The sequence below is a fragment of the Leucoraja erinacea genome, chromosome 2 (assembly GCF_028641065.1).
Source record: "Leucoraja erinacea ecotype New England chromosome 2, Leri_hhj_1, whole genome shotgun sequence".
Lineage (NCBI taxonomy): Eukaryota > Metazoa > Chordata > Chondrichthyes > Rajiformes > Rajidae > Leucoraja > Leucoraja erinaceus.
In genome coordinates this window covers 56,799,137-56,820,027 of record NC_073378.1, presented here as the reverse complement: position 1 = coordinate 56,820,027, position 20,891 = coordinate 56,799,137, and the positions used below count along the sequence as shown (strand labels likewise).

The following is a 20,891-nucleotide window of genomic DNA, read 5'->3' as shown; positions in this document are numbered from 1 at the left end:
ATGTTCTACCTCATTTGCAGCAGATAACTGAATGAAGAACAAATCTTGGCTTTGTGCATTAGCCACCTTACAGTAGCCTGTAATTTTTCTATGAGCAAAATTGAATGTTAAAGTTCCTTTCCTGATTTTGGAATATCCCAAAGAATGTTGATGTCCAGCATTCATGTAGTGGGCTAACGGACCTTTTTCCCTGGTGGGTGACTTTATGAAGCCAAAGAAGTGACATTTTATGTCGGAAGGAACTGCAGATGCTGGTTTAAACTGAAGAGAGACACAAAAAGATCGAGTAACTCAGTGGGTCAGACATCATGTCTGGAGAAAAGGAATAAGTGATGTTTCGGATCGAGATCCTTCTTCAGACTGATGAAGGGTCTCGACCCGAAACATCACCAATGCCTTTTCTGCAGAGTTGCTGTCTGACCCGCTGAGTCACTCCAGCTTTTTGTGTCTACCTTCGAAGTGACGTTTTGCCTGAAGCACAGTCAATGTTGCAATGTTGGAAACCTATCAGCCAATGTGTGTACGACAAGCTCACCACAACAGCAAATTACCATTTTTAACCAGCGAAACAGAAAACTGGAGCAGGATTAGGCCATTCAGCACTTCAGCACTGCTTCACCATCTACCACAGTCATGTCTGATCATTCATTACAATACCCTGTTCCTGCCTTTCCCTGAAAACCCTTGATCCCTTCGACATGGATCACAAACACACAAATACATAAAAGTTAACATAAACATCCACCACAGCAAATTCCATCACATTGGTGGAAGGCAAAAAAGTCCAAGCTTCTTTCTTTTTATTATGGCCTCTCATTCTTTTTTAGCAGGTTCATGTGTGGCTTTATCAAAGGCCTTCTGAGAAACCAAGTAAATAACAAGCACCGACTCACCTTTGTCTATCCTGCTATATACTTCCTCAAGAATTCCAACAAATTTGTCAGGCAAGATCTCCCCTTCAGAAAACCATGCTGGCTTCAGCCTATTTTATCGTGTTTCTAAGTACTTGGAAACCTCATCTTTAATAATGGACTCAACCATGGATGTTAGGCTAATCAGCCTATAGTTTCCCCTCTTTTCTCTCACACCCTTTTTGAACAGCGGAGTAATATTTCTAATTTTCCGGTCTGGGTCCACCCTGACTCTAATGATTCTTGAAAGATGCCTCCACAATTTCTAAATCTACCTCGTTCAGAAATACTATTTCTGCCCAATGACTTTATCCATGATACTCACAATTAACATTTTCAGCCTTAAGTATCTCAAAGGACATAAATCATAAAATATTTACAGACATTACTATGATATTCGAGACTATATCATCCACTTGATTAGTGTGCTGGAAAGCCTTGTGGCTTACATTTTGCAAGATATTCACAGAGCAGCCTTCTTAAAATCTGAACATTCTACACAACATATTACAGTTCATATTTTTAATTTCTGAAACCTCCTTCATGAATAATACAATAAGTGACCATCATTACAGGCAATAATATTGAAGGTGGTTGCCAGAGGTTGCAGGTGGTTGCCGGAGGTTGCAGGTAGTGGAAGGTAAGACCTTCCATTACCTGCAACCTCCGGAAACCACCTCCAACTAGCATCGCAACCGGCTTTGACTAAAAAATTACCGATTTTTAAAACGGCAACCTATTTTTAGTCTCGGCCGGTTTTTAATTTTTTGAAATAATCGCCGGAATATAAATGAAGCTGAAACCACTTTCGACTGACAAAAACCTCCGGGAACCGCACGGAAACCTTGGGTGGGGCGCAAAGTCTCCAGAGGTTTCCGTTCAGATTTCCTAAGTGGGACAGGGGCATTAGAACAGGATGCGAAATTACATTTGCTATAATACGCAAAATCAAATGTCCCAAAACACACTGATATTAGAAGATAAGGCAAAATAATAATCAATCTTTCCTAAAATATGACAGTGTCACTGATATAAGGAAGCATCCCATATTGTACCCAAATGGTTGAGGTAACTTGTTTGAGAATATATGTCACACATTGCTGCCTAGACAATGGAGTTTACTGCAATGATATTACTGATGATAATTGACGTAAGTAAATCCATCTTGTGCACACCAGAGCAATGAAAGTAAAAATCCAATAAACTTGGAACAAATATGATTACTCAGAAAGGGGCTATACGTGCACATGGTTCAGATTCATTTCGAGAGACAATTTCTATCATTCAATGAGTGTCAAATCGTTCATTCTCAATTGGATGTCTGAATTTAATATGGATCAATCTGCCTTGTTGAAACTTATCTGTATCTTTTTCTTACGGATTTTGTACAATAATGTTACATCAGAAATCGATCCCAAGAACAGGATAGTGATTACTAGTAAAGCACATTGAAATTGCTGCCCATCTGCTAAATACATTAACGTCTGTTGTAAATAGTCCTTTAGCAATACATAATAAATGCACAAAGAACGTTAATTTATGCAGAACACAGTTAGCCATTGAATTCATAATTGTTCAAATAGCAACAGATGTCTCAAGCCCATCTTTCCTAACATTCATACTATATAAAAAATGGTATAAAGTGTGGTATATGATATTCCTAGAAGGAAGGAGATAATATACGATATTCCTAAAAGGAAGTAGATTTTTCTACCTCTGCAACCTACCCCAATGCCATCCATATTTCAGCTCATGTGCAACAGAATATCTTTCCATATCTTTGACCAACCAGACTTGTCCATTCAAATGTCTTCCTGACCAGCCTCCATTATTCTACCTTTCATAAATTTGACGTCACATAAATAGCTGTGGCCTGTGTCCTAATTAATATCAAAAACCCTTTCACTTATCTCCACCCAACTTGTTGATCTTTGTTGCTTCCTAAATATTAATTCAATGTAAACCTTTGTCCAAATTCACCAAGATCTCACCAATCTTCACCTCTCCAACCTTCCAAGCCTAAGAGATATCAGTACATGTCCAATTCTTATAGAGTGACAGAGTGGTGGATTTAGTGGATATGCTGCCTCACAACATCAAGTCAATCCAAATCTGCAATGCTGTATGTGCAGAGTTTGCACTTCTCCCTGTATCTGCATTTGTTTCCTTCAGATGCTAGTTTCCTCCACATTCCCAATCAGTTAATTTGTCCCCAGTATACAGGTGAATAAAAGAATTGGAGTAATTAACAGGAATGTGAGGCAAACATATTCCATGGAAAATTAGTGGTGAAATCGGATTGGTCGATTAGCAAGCATGAGCCAAATGGTTCCCTTCCAAGTAAATCGATATGGAAAATATTCAAGCATAATTTACATTACTTTATCATTAGCAGCCACATGGTTTCAAGCTCTAGAATTCCCATCCATAACGCTCACCCCCCGCCACCACCATTCTATTTGCTTCTTTAGATCTGATCATTTAGGAAACTTCTTAAAAACGATATATTTGGCTAAGATCGCAGCATAGTAATCGAGTCATTAAACTACACATCTTAACCATATAACATATAAACATATAACAATTACAGCACGGAAACAGGCCATCTCAGCCTTTCTAGTCCGTGCTGAAAACGTATTCTCCCCTAGTCCCATCTACCTGCACTCAGACCATAACCCTCCATTCCTTTCCCGTCCATATAACTATCCAAATTATTTTTAAATGATAAAATCGAACCAGCCTCCACCACCTTCACTGGAAGCTCATTCCACACAGCTACCATTCTCTGAGTAAAGAAGTTCCCCCTCATGCTACCCCTAAACTTCTGTCCCTTCATTCTCAAGTCATGTCTTCTTGTTTGAATCTTCCCTACTCTCAGTGGGAAAAGCTTATCCACGTCAACTCTGTCTATCCCTCTCATCATTTTAAAGACCTCTATCAAGTCCCCCCTTAACATTCTGCGCTCCAAAGAATAAAGACCTAACTTGTTCAACCTTTCTCTGTAACTTAGTTGCTGAAACCCAGGCAACATTCTAGTAAATCTCCTCTGTACTCTCTCTATTTTGTTGACGTCCTTCCTATAATTAGGCGACCAAAATTGTACACCATACTCCAGAATTTGCCTCACCAATGCTTTGTACAATTTTAACATTACATCCCAACTTCTATACTCAATGCTCTGATTTATAAAAGCCAGCACACCAAAAGCTTTCTTTACCACCCTATCAACATGAGATTCCACCTTCAGGGAACTGTGCACAGTTATTCACAGATCCCTCTGTTCAACTGCATTCTTCAATTCCCTACCATTTATCATGTACGTCCTATTTCGATTTGTCCTGCCAAGATGTAGCACCTCACACTTATCAGCATTAAACTCCATCTGCCATCTTTCAGCCCACTCTTCCAACTGGCATAAATCTCTCTGTAGACTTTGTAAATCTACTTCATTATCCACAACACCACCTATCTTAGTAACATCTGCATACTTACTAATCCAATTTACCACACCAACATCCAGATCATTGATGTACATGACAAACAACAGTGGACCCACCACAGACCCCTGTGGCACCCCACTAGTCACTGGCCTCCAACCTGACAAACAGCCACACACCATTACTCTCTGGCATCTCCCATTCAGCCACTGTTGAATCCATCTTGCTACTCCACCCTTAATACCCAACAATTGAACCTTCTTAACCAACCTTCCATGAGGAACCTTGTCAAAGGCCTTACTGAAGTCCATATATACAACATCCACTGCTTTACCCTCATCAATTTCCCGAGTAACTTCTTCAAAAAATTCAAGAAGATTCCAGGCACAAATCCATGTTGACTGTTCCTAATCAGACCCTGTTTATCCAGATGCTTGTATATATATTATCTCTAAGTATCCTTTCCATTAATTTGCCCACCATTGATGTCAAACTAACAGGTCTATAATTGCTAGGTTTACTCTTAGAACCCATTTTAAACAATGGAACAACATGCGCAGTACGCCAATCCTCCGGCACTATTCCCATTTCTAATGACATTTGAAATATTTCTGCCATAGCCCCTGCTATTTCTACACTAACTTCCCTCAATGTCCTAGGGAATATCCTGTCTGGACCTGGAGACTTATCCACTTTTATATTTCTCAAAAGTGTCAGTACTTCCTTTTCTTTGAATCTCATAGTTTCCATAGCTACTCTACTAGTTTCCCTTACCTCACATAATTCAATATCCTTCTCCTTGGTGAATACCGAAGTAAATAAATTGTTCAATATCTCCCCAATCTCTTTTGGCTCTGCTGATAGCTGCCCACTGACTCTCTAATGGACCAATTTTATCCCTCGTTATCCTTTTGCTATTAATAAAGCTGTAGAAGCCCTTTGGATTTACTTTCACCTTACTTGCCAAAGCAACCTCATATCTTCTTTTAGCTTTTCTAATTTCTTTCTTTAAATTATTTTTACATTTTTTATACCATTGTAGATCTCTCTCTTTTTCCGAACCGTGTCCAATTTCCCTTGAAAACCATGGCTCTTTCCAATTTTTACTATTTCCTTTCAACCGAACAGGGACATAAAGATTCTGTACTCTTAAAATGTCACCTTTAAATGTACTCCATTTCGCTTCCACATCTTTCCCATAAAACAAAATGTCCCAATTCACTCCTTTTAAATCCTTTTGCATCTCCTCAAAGTTAGCCTTTCTCCAATCAAAAATCGCAACCCTAGGTCCAGTTCTGACCCTCTCCATAATTATATTGAAACTAATGGTATTGTGATCACTGGACCCGAACTGTTCCCCAATACATACCTCTGCCACCTGACCCGTCTCATTTCCTAACAGGAGGTCCAGCACCGCCCCTTCTCTAGTAGGTACCTCTATGTATTGCTGCAAAAAACTATCCTGCACACATTTTACAAACTCCAAACCATCCAGCCCATTTACAGAATGTGTTTCCCAGTCTATGTGTGGAAAATTGAAATCTCCCACAATCACTACCTTGTGCTTACTACTAATATCTGCGATCTCCTTACATATTTTCTCTTCCAATTCTCGCTCCCCATTTTGCGGTCTATAATACACCCCTATAAGTGTTGCTACCCCTTTCCCATTTCCCAGTTCCACCCAAAGCCTCCCTAGACGAGCCCTCTAATCTATCCTGCCAAAGCACTGCTGTAGTATCTTCCCTGACAAGCAATGCAACACCTCCACCTCTTGCCCCTCCAATTCTATCACACCTGAAGCAACGAAATCCTGGAATATTTAGTTTCCAATCACAGCCCTCCTGCAACCATGTTTCACTGATCACCACAACATCATACTTCCAGGTGTCAATCCAGGCTCTAAGTTCATCCACCTTTCTTACAATGCTCCTAGCATTAAAATATACACATTTAAGAAACCCACCCTGTCTTATTCTCTGTTTATTGTCTTTTTCTTCTTTCTCCCCTACATTTCGGGTCAGAGTGCTACCATTCTCTGCCTCCTGCCTCACACACTGACTGCTAGCTTTCCCTATTTGAGTCCCTCTGCCCAACCATTCTAGTTTAAAGTTTGTAAGCAGGTCCATTGCCCTCTTCATGACTTCTTCAAAAAAATCTACCAGTCTGTCCCAATAATTGTTTATGTGTCTCGTTGTCCTACATTGTTTGACAGCACTTCTCTGAACCCTCAGGGACATCTTGCTATGTTAAAATACGACTTGTTCTTGTTGCAGTTCCATATTAAACCAAAACATCATGGCTGTCGAAATGAATGTGCAGATGAGAGATTTGAAACAAATTTATTAAACTCATCTGTTAGAAGCCTATATAATTGTTGTAGCCTTGTGTAATTTTAATAGGTTCTATTCACTGAAAGGTGTGCTTCAGTAATAAATATATTTTTTTAATTTCTTATCACAGGAATATTAAAATGATGTTTAACAGCTTCTAGCTTCCTCATCATCATAGCCCTGGCAGGAATTTCACATTGAATGAGTCTTATGCCACAATACACAATTTCAAATATATAAAATGTTCATTTTTATTTAGAATGGCAGCTCCCTCATGCACTCTAATCTCCTCTGCTTTATAAATGTACAGCATCGTGTTATATGGTATCTTTGGACTGCAAGATATTTAAAGCATTACATGTATCATTTACATGTAATCAATCATAACACAACTGTATATGAATAATTAGTTGCAACATCTGAGTGAAAGATTCGAACATACCTGACATTGTCGTGTCTTTGGATGTATATTTTATGAAATATCCTTTCTGGAGGTTTTAGGAAATCTTCCTTCATTTCCATTGCTACATTTCTGGGCAACAGGCTCATTAGAAGTCGTTCCTGTGGGGATATTTACAGATGAAATGTAAATAAATAATTCATGTATCTGTGTGTTTTATAGGAAGTTATTAGATGTTTAAGAAATTACTGAAACTATTTATATTTCTATTTGGTTAACTTAACTTATGCATTTCTGTTCACTAAAAATAATCAAAGTAACTTTATTCATTCAGACCCTAAGATATTGCAAACTGTCAGATTCCAGAGCAGCCTGCAAAATGACAATTTTAAAATAACATTCAGCAGGTCAAACCCACATATGGTAAGGAATTAGCATTTCTCTTTCCACAAGTGCTGCCTGACCTGCTGGACATGTCTGGTATTATTTTAGGGGGGGTTTCAGCATCTGCAGGGGTTTTGTGCTTTTAAAGTATAGACAAGGTGAATTGTTACATTTAGAAAAGCAAACTTGTACACAGCAAATATCAATTGAAACTCATGTGTATGCTAAAAATTGCTATGCTTTACCTATATTCCCAGCACCTGCAAAAAATACGGAAACTTTAACCCTGCCTGCTAATCTACTTTCCATTAAACAAATTATGGTATACATGCAATATAAAGTTGATTTGCAATAATTTATTAAAGTGGGTTAATTATTTATGTAAACCATCAAATAGTTAATGTATTAATACGAAGATTTAGTTTAGTTTAGTTATTGTAAAGTCTACAGTGAAAAGCTTTTTGTTGCGGGCTATCCAGTCAGCAAAAAGACTATATATGATTACAATCAAGCAGTCCACAATGTGCAGATACAGATTAAAGGGAATAATGTTAATTGCAAGATAAAGTCCAGTAAAGTCCAACTAAAGAAGTCTGATGCTCTCCAATGAGGTAGATGGTAGCACAGGACCACTCTCCAGTTGAAGATAGGATGGTTCAGTTGCCTGATAACAGCTTGGAAGAAACTGTCCCTAAAACTGGTGGTATATGCATTTTCACACTTCTGTACCTCTTGCCTGATGGGAGAGAGGAGAAGAGGGAGTGAGACTCATCCTTGATTATGCTGGTGGCCTTGGATAAGTACTGGTACCTGGGAATAATGGATGCAGAGAAAGGGAACAGCAAAGCCATGGGAGAATTTGAAATCACGGATAAGCATGTTATACTGTAATTGAGAATATAGGTGCCCAGTGCTCTTCTGCACCTCATGCCTGATGGGAGAGGGGAGATGAGGGAGAAGAGGGAGAAGAGGTGAGACTCATGCTTGACTATGCTGGTGGCCTTGACGAAGCAGCGTGAAATATAAATGGTGTCAGTGGAAGGGAGGTTGGTCTGTGTGATGGTCTGGGCTGTGTCAAGAATTAATGCACATCTTAATATATGTTGTATAATGATTCTGAGGAAAATGCCAGATGAAATGCTAATAATGCAGAGAAGCATGTTCCTTTATATGTTGAGCGATACCAATTTGAAGTATAGTGCTATCATTTACGTTTAATTATCCTGTGAAGAATTACTCTACTAAAGCTACTTGACTGGGATTTCATTGAAAGAAATACACTCCCACAACCAGCAAGCAGACTCACTCTAAAAAACATCTGTCTTTGAAATCACTTGAGTTATTCAATTTATCATTACACACAAAACCAAGTGAAATGGTCTTAGAAACCTGCGTCCAAGTAGGTCAAGTAGGAGAGAGGAGAAGAGGGAGTGAGACTCATCCTTGATTATGCTGGTGGCCTTGGATATGCTGATACCTGGGACTAAAGGATGCAGAGAAAGGGAACAGCAAAGCCATAGGAGAATTTGAAATCACGGATAAGCATGTTATACTGTAATTGAGAATATAGGTGCCCAGTGCTCTTCTGCACCTCATGCCTGATGGGAGAGGGGAGAAGAGGGAGAAGAGGTGAGACTCGTGCTTGACTATGCTGGTGGCCTTGACGATGCAGCGTGAAATATAAATGGTGTCAGTGGAAGGGAGGTTGGTCTGTGTGATGGTCTGGGCTGTGTCAAGAATTAATGCACATCTTAATATATGTTGTATAATGATTCTGAGGAAAATGCCAGATGAAATGCTAATAATGCAGAGAAGCATGTTCCTTTATATGTTGAACGATACCAATTTGAAGTATAGTGCTATCATTTACGTTTAATTATCCTGTGAAGAATTACTCTACTAAAGCTACTTGACTGGGATTTCATTGAAAGAAATACACTCCCACAACCAGTAAGCAGACTCACTCTAAAAAACATCTGTCTTTGAAATCACTTGAGTTATTCAATTTATCATTACACACAAAACCAAGTGAAATGTTCTTAGAAACCTGCGTCCAAGTAGGTCATATCGGAAGAAAAGTTGAGAAATTGAGGGGCTGAACAGATATGTTCCGTAAACCTTTATTGCTGACTGGAATTAGCAGAAAATCTTCACCCTTATCAAGCATTAGAGTCATAAATCCATACAGCTTGGAAACAGGCCCTTCACCCAACTCGGTCATGTCGCCATGATGCACAACTCCACCAGCTCCATTTGTCCGTCCCTGGCTGACCCATATCCTTCTAAGCATTTTCTATCCATGCATCAATCCAAATGTCTTGTAAATGTTGCTAATGTACCAGCCTCACTTACTTCTGCTTGCAACTAGTTCCATTAATGTACCACACTCCATGTGAAAAATGTGCCCCCTCAGGTTCGAATTAAATCTTTCCCTTTATAAGGTAACCCCCTCGGTCTCCTGCACTTCACAGAAAAAAAGTCCCAGCGTGCCATGCCTGTTCCTATAGCTCAATCATTCTTGTCCTGGTAACATCCTCGTAAATTGTTTCTACACTCTTTCTAGCTTAATGGCATCTTGCTATAATAGGGTGACCAAAACAGAAGACAATAATCCAATGGTGGCCTCACCAACGTCTTGTACAACTGGATAGCACAATTCTCTAAATTGTCTCTAGTGTGTAGAATGGAACTGCTGTACAGATGATTGTTGGTCGGCATGGACTTGGTGGGCTGAAGAGCCTGTTTCCACGCTGTCTCTTTGGACTAAAACTAAACTGTAACAACATCCAAACTTCTGGACTCAATCCCCTTAGTGATGAAGGCCAACATGCCAAAATACTTCATCACCACCCTGTTCAGCTGTGACACTACTTTCAAAGAACTATATACTTGTATTCCTAGAACCTTCTGCCCTACAACACTCCCCAGGTCCCTTGGCCCACATATCCAGCTAAACAAGATAAATAACCTCCTTCACTGTCTACAATTGCCCCGTATATTATTGTCATCTGCAATCTTAGTAACCTTATATGTTCTCATCCAAATTGTTCACATAGGGGACAACAGTGGGCCCAGGACCAAACCCTGAGACACGCCACTAGCCACGGGCTCCAGTTCGAAAAACAACCTTCCAACAATTATCCTCGGATTCCTACCATCAAGCCAATGATGGGTTTAATAAGTCAGTTCTCATTAGTAACTGGACTGCACAAAAATATTATTTACATTGAGAAAGCATTAAAGGGATGCTAATTGATGCAGGATAAAACATGAATGCAACAAATTATATTTTCAATTGCTTTTTATGTCACTTTCAAAGAAAATTTCTGAATTTGGGGAAAAATACGACATCATTTTTTTGGTTTGGAGTTCAACACTTTCCTTACATTAGAAATCCAATTGCCCAAGTGTAATTAATAATGCCCAAATGGTTAAAGTAAACTTTAAGTGACAAGGCTTTGGGCCCCATCTACGATGAAGGATGTGCTGGTGTTGGAGAGGATCCAGAAGGGGTTTACAAGAATGGTCCCAGGAGGGATTGGATTAACATATGATGAGCTTTTGATGTCACTGGGCCTGTACTCACTGGAATTTAGAAGGATGAGTGGGTCCGAACAGTGAAAGGCCTGGATAGTGTGGATGTTTCCACTAGTGGGAGAGCCTAGGACCATAGGCCATAGCCTCAGAATAAAAGGACGCACCTTTAGAAAAGATATGAGGAGGAATTTCTTAAATCAGGCGGTGGTGAATCTGTGGAATTCATTGCCACAGAAGGCGGTGGAGGCCAAATCAAAGGATATGTTTTAAATGGAGAGTGATAGATTCTTAATTAATACGGGTGTCAGGGGTTACGGAGAGAAGGCAAGAGAATGGGGTTGAGAGGAAATGATGGTTCAGCCATGTTTGAATAATGGAGTAGAGTTGATGGGTCAGATGGCCTAATTCTGCCCCATGAACTTATGGCACAGGGATGGGTTGTCCAACCCTGAATAACAGAACCATCATGAATGAGTATATGTTTTCAGGAGTTAGCACAGTGAGGGCAAACAGTAGCAACAGAGCTGCAAAAAGAAAGGAGTGATTGAAAGATTGGAAACAGTCCCTTCAGTCCACCAAGTCCAAGCTCACCATGTTTCATCATGAACGTATGAATGTCATGTGTGTGGATATATGTGTTTAGCATGGCCTTCAATTAAATAAACAAACTGCAGAATCTTGTACATGCTCCATTTCCCTTATTTTCCTACTTAATGTAATTTGGATTTTTTTTTTTTTTTAAAGGAAGCCATTTTATTCATAAGAATATTTTCATGTACTGTACATAATTTGAGATCATTTTATCTGCTGACTGCAGCAATTATCCAAATTAGCATACCCCAAATGATGTAAGAAAGAACTGCAGATGCTGGTTTAAATCGGAGGCAGACACAAAATGCTGGAGTAACTCAGCGGGACAGGCAGCATCTCTGGAGAGAATGAATGGGTGCCATTTCATGTCTAGACTGAAAGAGCACCTCAAATGATATTGCACTACACCTTACCAATTTTATATTTATTAGTGACACTGTTCTAATGAGTAAATCTTGTACTTAAATGGCCTAAGATTAACTATAGATTATGGTGCCAAAGTAATTACTTGCTTGGCTCATTTTTATTTGTACACAGCACATTATATACTACCACTTGAATATACCACTTTGCACCAATTAAACCATTCCCTTGAAAGGGCAAGTTCTGGAAAAATTAAATGTTCATGGTTATTTCATGACTTATTTCATGGTTTTAGACATGAAAGCATTTTATCAATGTCAATCTGAAGACTTTGCTTTACTTGCAAATGTGTTCATTTTCAGAAAAGTAACATTATAACTTAAAGGCAAGTACAATTGTTTTATGATACTCCCTTTCAAGATAGACAGTCATAACAACTGACAACTCAGGAGATAGCTATCTGATTTTAAATGTCTCTGTTGACACCACATCTGAAGCAAATTAAACAAAATTCCATTGGTCTATCTGCTTCAAAATATTAATCTAATCACATTTAATGGAGCGATCTCTCCCTGGTAGAATTGACAGCTCTTGGTATAAAGAAATGTATTCTAATCACACTCCTCCTCCCTTTATATCATCAACTATATTGGCAAACCTGTATCACTGTCTCGCTAAATGAATAATGCTCCCAGATCTTAGATCCCAGAAGTTAATAAATCAGTTTGAAATGCTGAACAGTTAACACATCTCATTTACACCTTCCATAGCATCATAAAAATAAGCAATATTGCATCTCTTCTAAACCCAGAATAAAAGTGTCAATTATTAAATAAGAGAACATTATGGAAACTTGACCGGATAGAATATGTGGGCAAGACTTAGATATTAGTTAACTGTGCAGAAAATCAGATAAAACTATACTTGGGTTTGTAAACATTATTGGATATATGTTAAAACCCATATAAATATATGTATGTAATCCAGTTGCATAAAGACCAGAAAATGCAATGCTTTAATTCACACTCTCTCTCCATTGAGGCTTCCTATGAACTTTACTCAGTGCTCCAGAATCTTTTTCTTTATTACAGATTTTCAGCTCAGTCGATGCTTACATTTAATTTATCTATAGAGAACATTTAAATCTGTGCAGACATTTTCCCATTTTGTTATTTCTTGTCAAGAATTACATGTCTTGGCTATCCCAAAACACCCATGGGAAGAGGAAAATAAAAGAGACTCTCCGATGTGTCTGTGAATAACAGGACATTGTGCACATTAGATTTTCCACAGCGAGAGGTTTGGATTAAATTTAACTGGCACAGTTAAAAAGATACATTTAACCAGCAATGGAGTAATGATTATTGCCAGGGTGTCAGCCATTTCCGAAGTGCAACTTTATTGATTCAATTCATCTGGTGGAATATTAAAGACATTATATATTCTTTCTCAATTCCACGCTATTTTACGACATTCATTTTTATCCATTTGTATGTTTTATCATCTTAATTTATATATGTCTGCTATATCTTGGCATTACATATTTTTTGGATATATATCCATTAAACCTATTGCATGGTTGTAGTGTTCTTCATTTTGTTAACCCCCCCCCCCCCCCCCCCCCCCGCATCATGGTCATAGAGCCGTACAGCAAACAAACATGCCCTTCGGCCCAACCTGTCCATGCCGACCAAGATGTCGCATCTAAGATAGTCTTATTTTCCCGCGTTTGGTCCATATCCTTCTAAACTTTGCCTATCCATTCTAAACATTTCCTATCACGTATATCTAATCCACATCTTTCTTTCTGCATGATCTTCAGCTCCCCATTTGAATGTATCTGGAACCGAACTTACTGACCTGTTTTTCATTTTCATCCTCCAGACGGAGGCGTTCCTCGATGCAGTTCCTCGCTTGCAGGAAGGCTTTCCTCTGGGCTCTCTCCGTCAGGATCCTGACAAACACCCCGGACATATTCACGCTGGCAAACAGAACAGCATTGGCCACAAGCTACCGAGGGGACACAAAACACTGAGTACAATCAATCCCTTTGCCTGGTTCTCGCTGTCACTGGTCGAGATATAGAAGCCAACAAGCACATTGCATTTGTAACAAACTGTTGTAGTAATGAGTATAAGTGCCGTTTTTTCTGATTTATATATGCCCGCCCAATATTATTACTGATGTGCAGGTGCGATGGGTTAACATGGGCTGTTAATAATGTTATAACAGGGCTCTTTCATCAAATTTAATCCTATTTTCGTGAACATACACAGTGTGTTTCAACCAGACACCTGTAATATATCGAGTTTGAACAAGGGTCCCAACCCAAAAGTATTGTGTGCAGCTTTGGTCTCCTAATTTGAGGAAGGACATCCTTGCCATTGAGTGAGTGTAGTGTAGGTTCACAAGGTTAATTCCCAGGATGGCGGGATTGTCATATGATGAAAGAATGGAATGAATGGGCTTGTATTCACTGGAAATTAAAATGATTGAGAGGGGATCTTATGGAAACATATAAAATTACTAAGAGATTTTAAAAACTAGATGCAGGAAACATGTCCCTGATGTTGGGTGAGTCCAGAACCAGGAGGCCACAGTTTAAGAATAAGGGGTAGGCCATTTAGAAATGAAATGAAGAAAAACTTGCTGATTGACTGATTGCGTTCAAAAGAGAGTTAGATAGATCTCTTAGGGCTAGCAGAATGAAGGAATGTGGGGAGAAGGCAAGAACAGGATACTGATTGTGGGTCATTCATGATCACATTGAATGGCGGTGCAGGCTCGAATGGCCAGATGGCCTACTCCTGCATCTATTTTCTATGTTTCCATGAAAGGTCACCTATTTATGTTCTTTAGGGATGCTGCCTGAACTCGCTGAGTTACTCCAGTAATTTGTGTCTTCTTTTGTAAAGCAACATCTGCAGTTCCTTGTTTCTACCTGTGTACCACCATCAAGGCTAACCTTGATCATCCCATCCATACCGACTTGAACAATCTGCCCAACATGCACCTGAAGTCCTGCAAACCCTTCTGGTCTTCCGTTAAATCCCTGGAAGACTTTGACTCCAAGACTGAGTGGTGCAGAGCCTAAAAAGATGCCAACACCAACAACGGAGAGGACATCACAGACCCCACAGAGAAACCACCGGGTTTTGACCTTCATCACAAGCAATGGCTAACCCTGAACAGAATCCGACCCTCCATGCAAGAACAGCCCATCACCTGCATGTGGGGGATGACAGACAGCCTTGCTTGGACTGCGGACATCCACACCAGACCATCCCCACACATCGTGAATGCCTGCCCACTGAGGCTTTTCCCTGGTGGCATCAAAGCCATCCACCCAGTAACTGATGCTGTCCTGGCCAGGATGTCTACCCTTGATCTACAACTTGAGGCTGTGCACGCCAAACGCAAGACCCGAGTTGTTTCCTCTGGGGAGTCCACACTGGTGGCTTCGGTCGTTCTACTGTAGTCCAAGTATCCGTGACCTTTTGACCAAACTAGAACCATTTATCTTCCTTAGTCTGCGACATCTCGCAAAAATGTAGACACAAGAAACTGTAGATTCTGGAAGGGTCCCGACCCGAAACTTCGTCTATCTACATCCTTCAGAAATTTTGCCTGGACCGCTGAGTTACCCCAGCATATTCTGTTTTGTTGTTGTTGTTGTTGTTGTTGTTAATCCCTCTTCGGAAACTACCCTGAGATATTCTTAAAGATAGACACACAACGCTGGAGTAATTTAGCGGGTCAGGCTGCATCGCTGGGGAAAAAAAGCATGACGTTTCAGATGAAGAAGGTCCCGACCCGAAACGTCGCTTGTCCTTTATCTCCAGAGATGCTGTCTGAACCGATGAGCTACTCCAGCACTTTGGTATAACCCAACATCTGCAGTTCTTTGTTTCTACATTCTGAGATATTTTCAATTTGGATCATGAACTCGAAGTTGAGGGACCGCGCCCTGCAATGTTGCAGGATATCGATAAGAACCCGAAATAAGATTTTGCAAATCACTTTAACGCTGATTTGAGGGGGTGAGAGTTGGTCAGTGATTAGTAACTGGAACTGCACAAAATATGTCCGGATCGCGCAGAGGGCAAACAAATTCACAGGTTATAGGAGTTGAAATAGGCCATTCGGCACATCGAGTCTATTCCGCCATTCAATCATGGCTGATATCTGCCACCTACTCCCATTTTCCTGCCTTTTTCCCATAATCCTTGAAACCCGTTCTAATCCGTTCAAATCAAGAACTTGTCTATCTCTGCTTTAAAAATACCCACTGACTTGGCCTCCACGGCCCAATGTGGCAATGAGTTCCACAGACTAACTTCTCTCTGATCAAATAAGTTCCCCCTCACATTCTTTTTTTAAAAGAGTGCCCTTTAAGTCTGAGGCTATGACCTCTGGTCCTAGACTCTTCCACCAGTGGAAACATCCATTTCACATCCACTCTATCCATGTCTTTCATTAAGCACATGCCTCGGGTTAACAAATAACCCACATAGCTCGGCCTCTGAGCCCAGCCCATCGGAATTTGAGGGGCATAAGTTTATTTGACACAGCATTTCATGGAAAACCTGTTATCTGCGGGCATGGTTCTAATTGTTTGGCATATACGGGGCGTGGGTTTGACGATGCTAAGCGTGATCGCCTGTTGTGAACAGTGGGCACGAACCAGAACAAAGACCAAGTATTTACAGCCAGTGGACAGTCATAGAAAATGTGGTGGGGTGCATCTGGTAGAGAGGACGGGACGGAATAATATTGATATCTCTAATTCGGAGCGAGGAACTTGAATAACAAATGATAGTGTAAACAGAGATAGCGATCTTAAAGCATTGTGTTAAACTAAACAACAACTTCAGAGCCTCCCACTGAAGAGGCAGGATGGATGCTAGGGTTAGTCGTACCCTGAGAGAACCCATTAGTTATAGGGCGAACAACAGCGATCCTTCACCCCCCCCCCCCCCCCCCCCCCCATACACACACACACACACACACACACAAACTATCTCTCTCACTGACACCACCTCCCTAAACTAAACTTGCCAAAGTATTTCGGAGTTGATAGAAAGTGCAAGAAGAATTCAGCGGGCCAGGCAGCATCTGGAGAGGGAAGTGGACACACGGTTTTGGCCAGGACTCATCTTCAGACCGTCCCTCATCCGAAACGTCGCCTGTCCATGTCAACTCCCCAGATGCTATTTGACCCGTTGAATTTCTCCAGCACATTTTGCGTTTTACTCAAGCTCCCAACATATACACTCTCTGATGCATCCAATTAATTGTGAAGTCCTACCGCGAAACAATAATACAGAAAAGAGCGGGTCCCGTGGGAAGGGGAAGAGCGAAGCCGGGACTCACCGTGCGCCAGAGCCGCTGCCTCCTGGAAGTGACCGAGGTGGCGGTGACTATGATGTGGGACACGGCCACCACCAGCCCGAAGACGATGGCCAGTAAGGTCCGTACTGGCATCAGCGAGTAGGCGACGAAAGTGACCAACATGAGCTGCCACATGCCGTGCTCGGAGGAGGTGGGTGGCTCCAAGCCGTAGGCTCCCAGGGAGAAGGGGCAGCAGAGGAATGAGAAGGTGAAGGCAAAGAGCAGAGTGAGCTTGACGATCTGCTGCAGCTGGGTGACCTGTAGATACTTCACGTTGGTCACGATGAAGAGCGACACGAAGATGATGCAGTGCACCGGGTGCGAGCCCTTGGAGATGGTGAGGCTGGGTCCGGACATTAACTCTACCATGGCCAGCGTGGCCGTCATGATGATGAGCACGGCCAGCGCTTTCAGGGTGGCCGTCTGCTCCAGCTTCAGGTTGTAATTCTGGAAGAGCAACTCCAGCTCCTTGCAATCGAACTCGTCCTCGCAGCCCGCGGGGTCCAGAGGTATCCCCGGGCCACACGGACACTTCTTCCTCCTGGTCTTGACTTTACGAAGCGGTACTTCCTCCATGGCATTGCCATCCAAGTAAGAATTAAACGTAGGGGGAGCAACAACAAAAAAAAAGCCCCTTATACGCCCTCGGGGTTCCCTGCCGGGCGGTCTGCCAGCCCGCGGCTCTGCCCGACTTTTGAGAATGGATTCGGTGGTTTGTACTCACTCCCCCTCCCTACCCACCCACCCACCCACCAAGCCAGCCAGCAGGACACCTACTCGTTACAGCGGCGGAAGCGAAATTTCCAAGAAAATGGGGCACAGAGCTGGGGCAGGACTGGGATGGGAGCAGGGCAGATGAGGCGCACCGAAGGAACAAACAAGTTGATGGCTGCAAGGGGCAGGTGGCAGAGGTCTTGTGCCCCGGCGAGGTAGACCGCTCTTCCCCCTGCTAATGCACACACAGAAAGAGAGAGATGAGAGCAGAGAATGATCCCAGCCTAACCCAAGAGCCTTGTCACCCCAGACTGATTAATGACGCCTGCGCATCCCCCCCCCCCTCCCCACCCCAACCTCCCTCCACCTCAACTCACGCCTGGGCACCAAAGCAGCTCAGGAGGCGAACCCTGAGCTCCGTCTCCCAACAATCTGATGTGCAACTGATGTGAAAGAACAGCGGCTGCTGCCGGCCGGCACCCGGCGTGGACTTCTCACACCCTCACACACGAAAAGTGTGTGCGAATAAACAAAAACAAGGAATAAAACCAAAGCCCGGCTTGAAACTAAAAATATATTCCGCTTCGAACGAGCAGGCGCGGAGACATCCGTCCACATTCAAAGATTTCAACTCGCGTCTCCCCGCAGTGTAGACCTGGCAGTAAATTCAATTAAAATATAGCAAACCTCCGCCCGCTGGTCTTCTAACTACGTGATGCGTGTTTCAAACAAATCCTAAGTATAACTGCTCTGGCACTGGACGGTGCGCATTTTCCCTTTGTAGGTCATATCAATAGATGCGGCCGCGCTGAATTCTATCTTTAACTCAAAGCCGCAGGATGGAGCTGTCTTCTTTAACACTGTTGCTTCGCCGCCACAAGCCGGCCAAATATTCGGGATGTCGACTGTGTCCATTTCTTTCCCCTCCTGCGCGCACTCAGTAAACATTCGCTTTCCATCTGAAAACCCAGTTTCAAGGGAAGGGATCTTTTCAGATGATTTGCAGGAATCGCTCTTCGTTGCTATTGGCCTGCATGACCAGCGGCAACTAAAAATAAACATCCCGTTGTTGATTTTTTGTTGTTGTTGTCCCTCCTCTCGGTTAAACATCACAACTGCTCCCCATTACTAACGGAATTGCCCAGAGAGCATTCGGAAGAAAACTACTTAATTGCATTGCATTTGGTAAATAATATCACAACAGTAGTCGCGCAACCTGATTTAGACAGCCCGTATTGCGGGGCACACCATTTGTAACGTGTTCGTACTACAAGGAGAAGGTTATTAAGTAAGACAAATACACAGTGTGGACAGTGGGATCTAGACTCGTGGGAGAGTCTGGTGTCGCCCGGGAAGGAGGTTATGGTTTGCAGGCAAAAGTGGAGAAAAGGAACGAGTGCGATTAGCGGTGCTCTTAATCTCTTTCCATGCCAAGGCTAATCTGGGACTGAGAGACAAATCCGGTGATGTGAAGGCACTGTCCGTCAATTGTTGGGTAAGCGCTACTAGCAGATGGTGTCTGTCAAATTAGTTTGGACGTTTTGTCAATCTACCAAAGGATATATTTAATGACAGTGCCGCATCTCGGCATAATATTAACATCCGAGCCTAATTGATTTCCGAGGTGTGAAGTCGTTATTGAAGACAGATAACAGGAGAGATGGCCAAGACTAAAAACAAGGTATGACACCGTCCAACTGCACGTCAGCCTAGCTCAAGGAAATACTCAGCAGCTTAACGTATATAACACCACCACTATTACTATAATGAACAGCGCGATTACGAGCATCGCTCGCAGAGGACTCCCCATCAATAAAGCCTTTCCGCTGAGGAAGACACGCTGCCTGTTCTGATCCGCAGTACATCGCAAAATGCTTCACAGTCAATGAAGCACGTTTGAAGTGTCAACGCTGTAGTAGAAAAAGTGGCAGGCAATTTGTGCACGGCGCGTTGCAGTAAACAGCAGTCACAATGACTATTTCACCTGTTTTAGAAATGTTGTTGGCGGGAACAATATGCGATTGGAATCATGTCTCCAGAATGGGAATCCAGAACCACACGTCTTGAACTAGAGTTCCACCATTATATTTTATAATGTGAAATCTTTAGGCAGAGACGAAACCATGTTCTCCAGAGATAGACATAAAAAGCTGTCGTAACAGCGGGCCAGGCAGCATCTCTGGATGAAATGTGTAGGTGATGTTTCGGGTCGGGAGCCTTCTTCCAACCATTGTGTTCATCAGCAGACGCGTGAAGCCGCGAAGGTAGAAATCATGATAGTTCTTCGGATAAGGTGGTGGAGATTCAGGAAATCCACAGTTGCTCAGGGGGGCATGAAATACTGTTACTATTTCAGGTTGCTGGTCTTTCATTTAGGTCTGGGGTCTGGATCAGCAACAACTACAAATATGAGCCTCAAAATATGATTCAGACATGGTGAAGTTTCACTGATGGTTTGTTTAGATGCTAAATAGCAAAACCATGCAATGGGCAGAACTAACTGATTCCTCAACCAACCAATGAGGACCAATCTTTTCAGTTCCATCATATTTTATCATGAATAATGATGGGCAATTAAATATCTAACAAGAGGCAGAACTCCAAGCTGTCTGACGCGCTGTTACTCCACCACTTTGTGTCTTATTACCCATCCACCACTTACCAGGCTTTGTCCCGCCACCACCTCTCCTTTCCAGCTTTCTCCACCACTCCCCTCCCCCTCCCACGCCCATCAGTCTGAAAAAGAGTCCTGACCCAATACGTCTCCTGACCATTCACTTCCCTGACGCTGCCTGACTTGCTGAGATTCATTTTAGTTTAGAGATACAGT

At 42.0% G+C, this 20,891-nt stretch overlaps 1 protein-coding gene across 2 annotated transcripts in view; it reads right to left on the bottom strand.

Moving 5' to 3' along the window:
• The window catches only part of LOC129710284 (adenylate cyclase type 1-like), a 253,216-nt gene extending 233,513 nt beyond the window's left edge, over window positions 1-19,703 (bottom strand). Inside the window, exons 1-4 of one of the 2 annotated variants that reach the window (XM_055657184.1) lie at window positions 18,749-19,703; window positions 17,330-18,296; window positions 13,817-13,966; window positions 7,124-7,242 (exon numbers count right to left, since the gene is read on the bottom strand). In XM_055657184.1, coding sequence (XP_055513159.1) covers window positions 7,124-7,242; window positions 13,817-13,966; window positions 17,330-17,923 — 863 coding nt within the window. In that variant the 5' untranslated portion in view covers window positions 17,924-18,296; window positions 18,749-19,703. Of the gene's footprint in view, window positions 1-7,123; window positions 7,243-13,816; window positions 13,967-17,329 lie in introns of both variants that reach the window. The other variant, XM_055657175.1, reaches the window with a different exon arrangement.
• Between the last annotated feature and the right edge of the window lie 1,188 nt (window positions 19,704-20,891).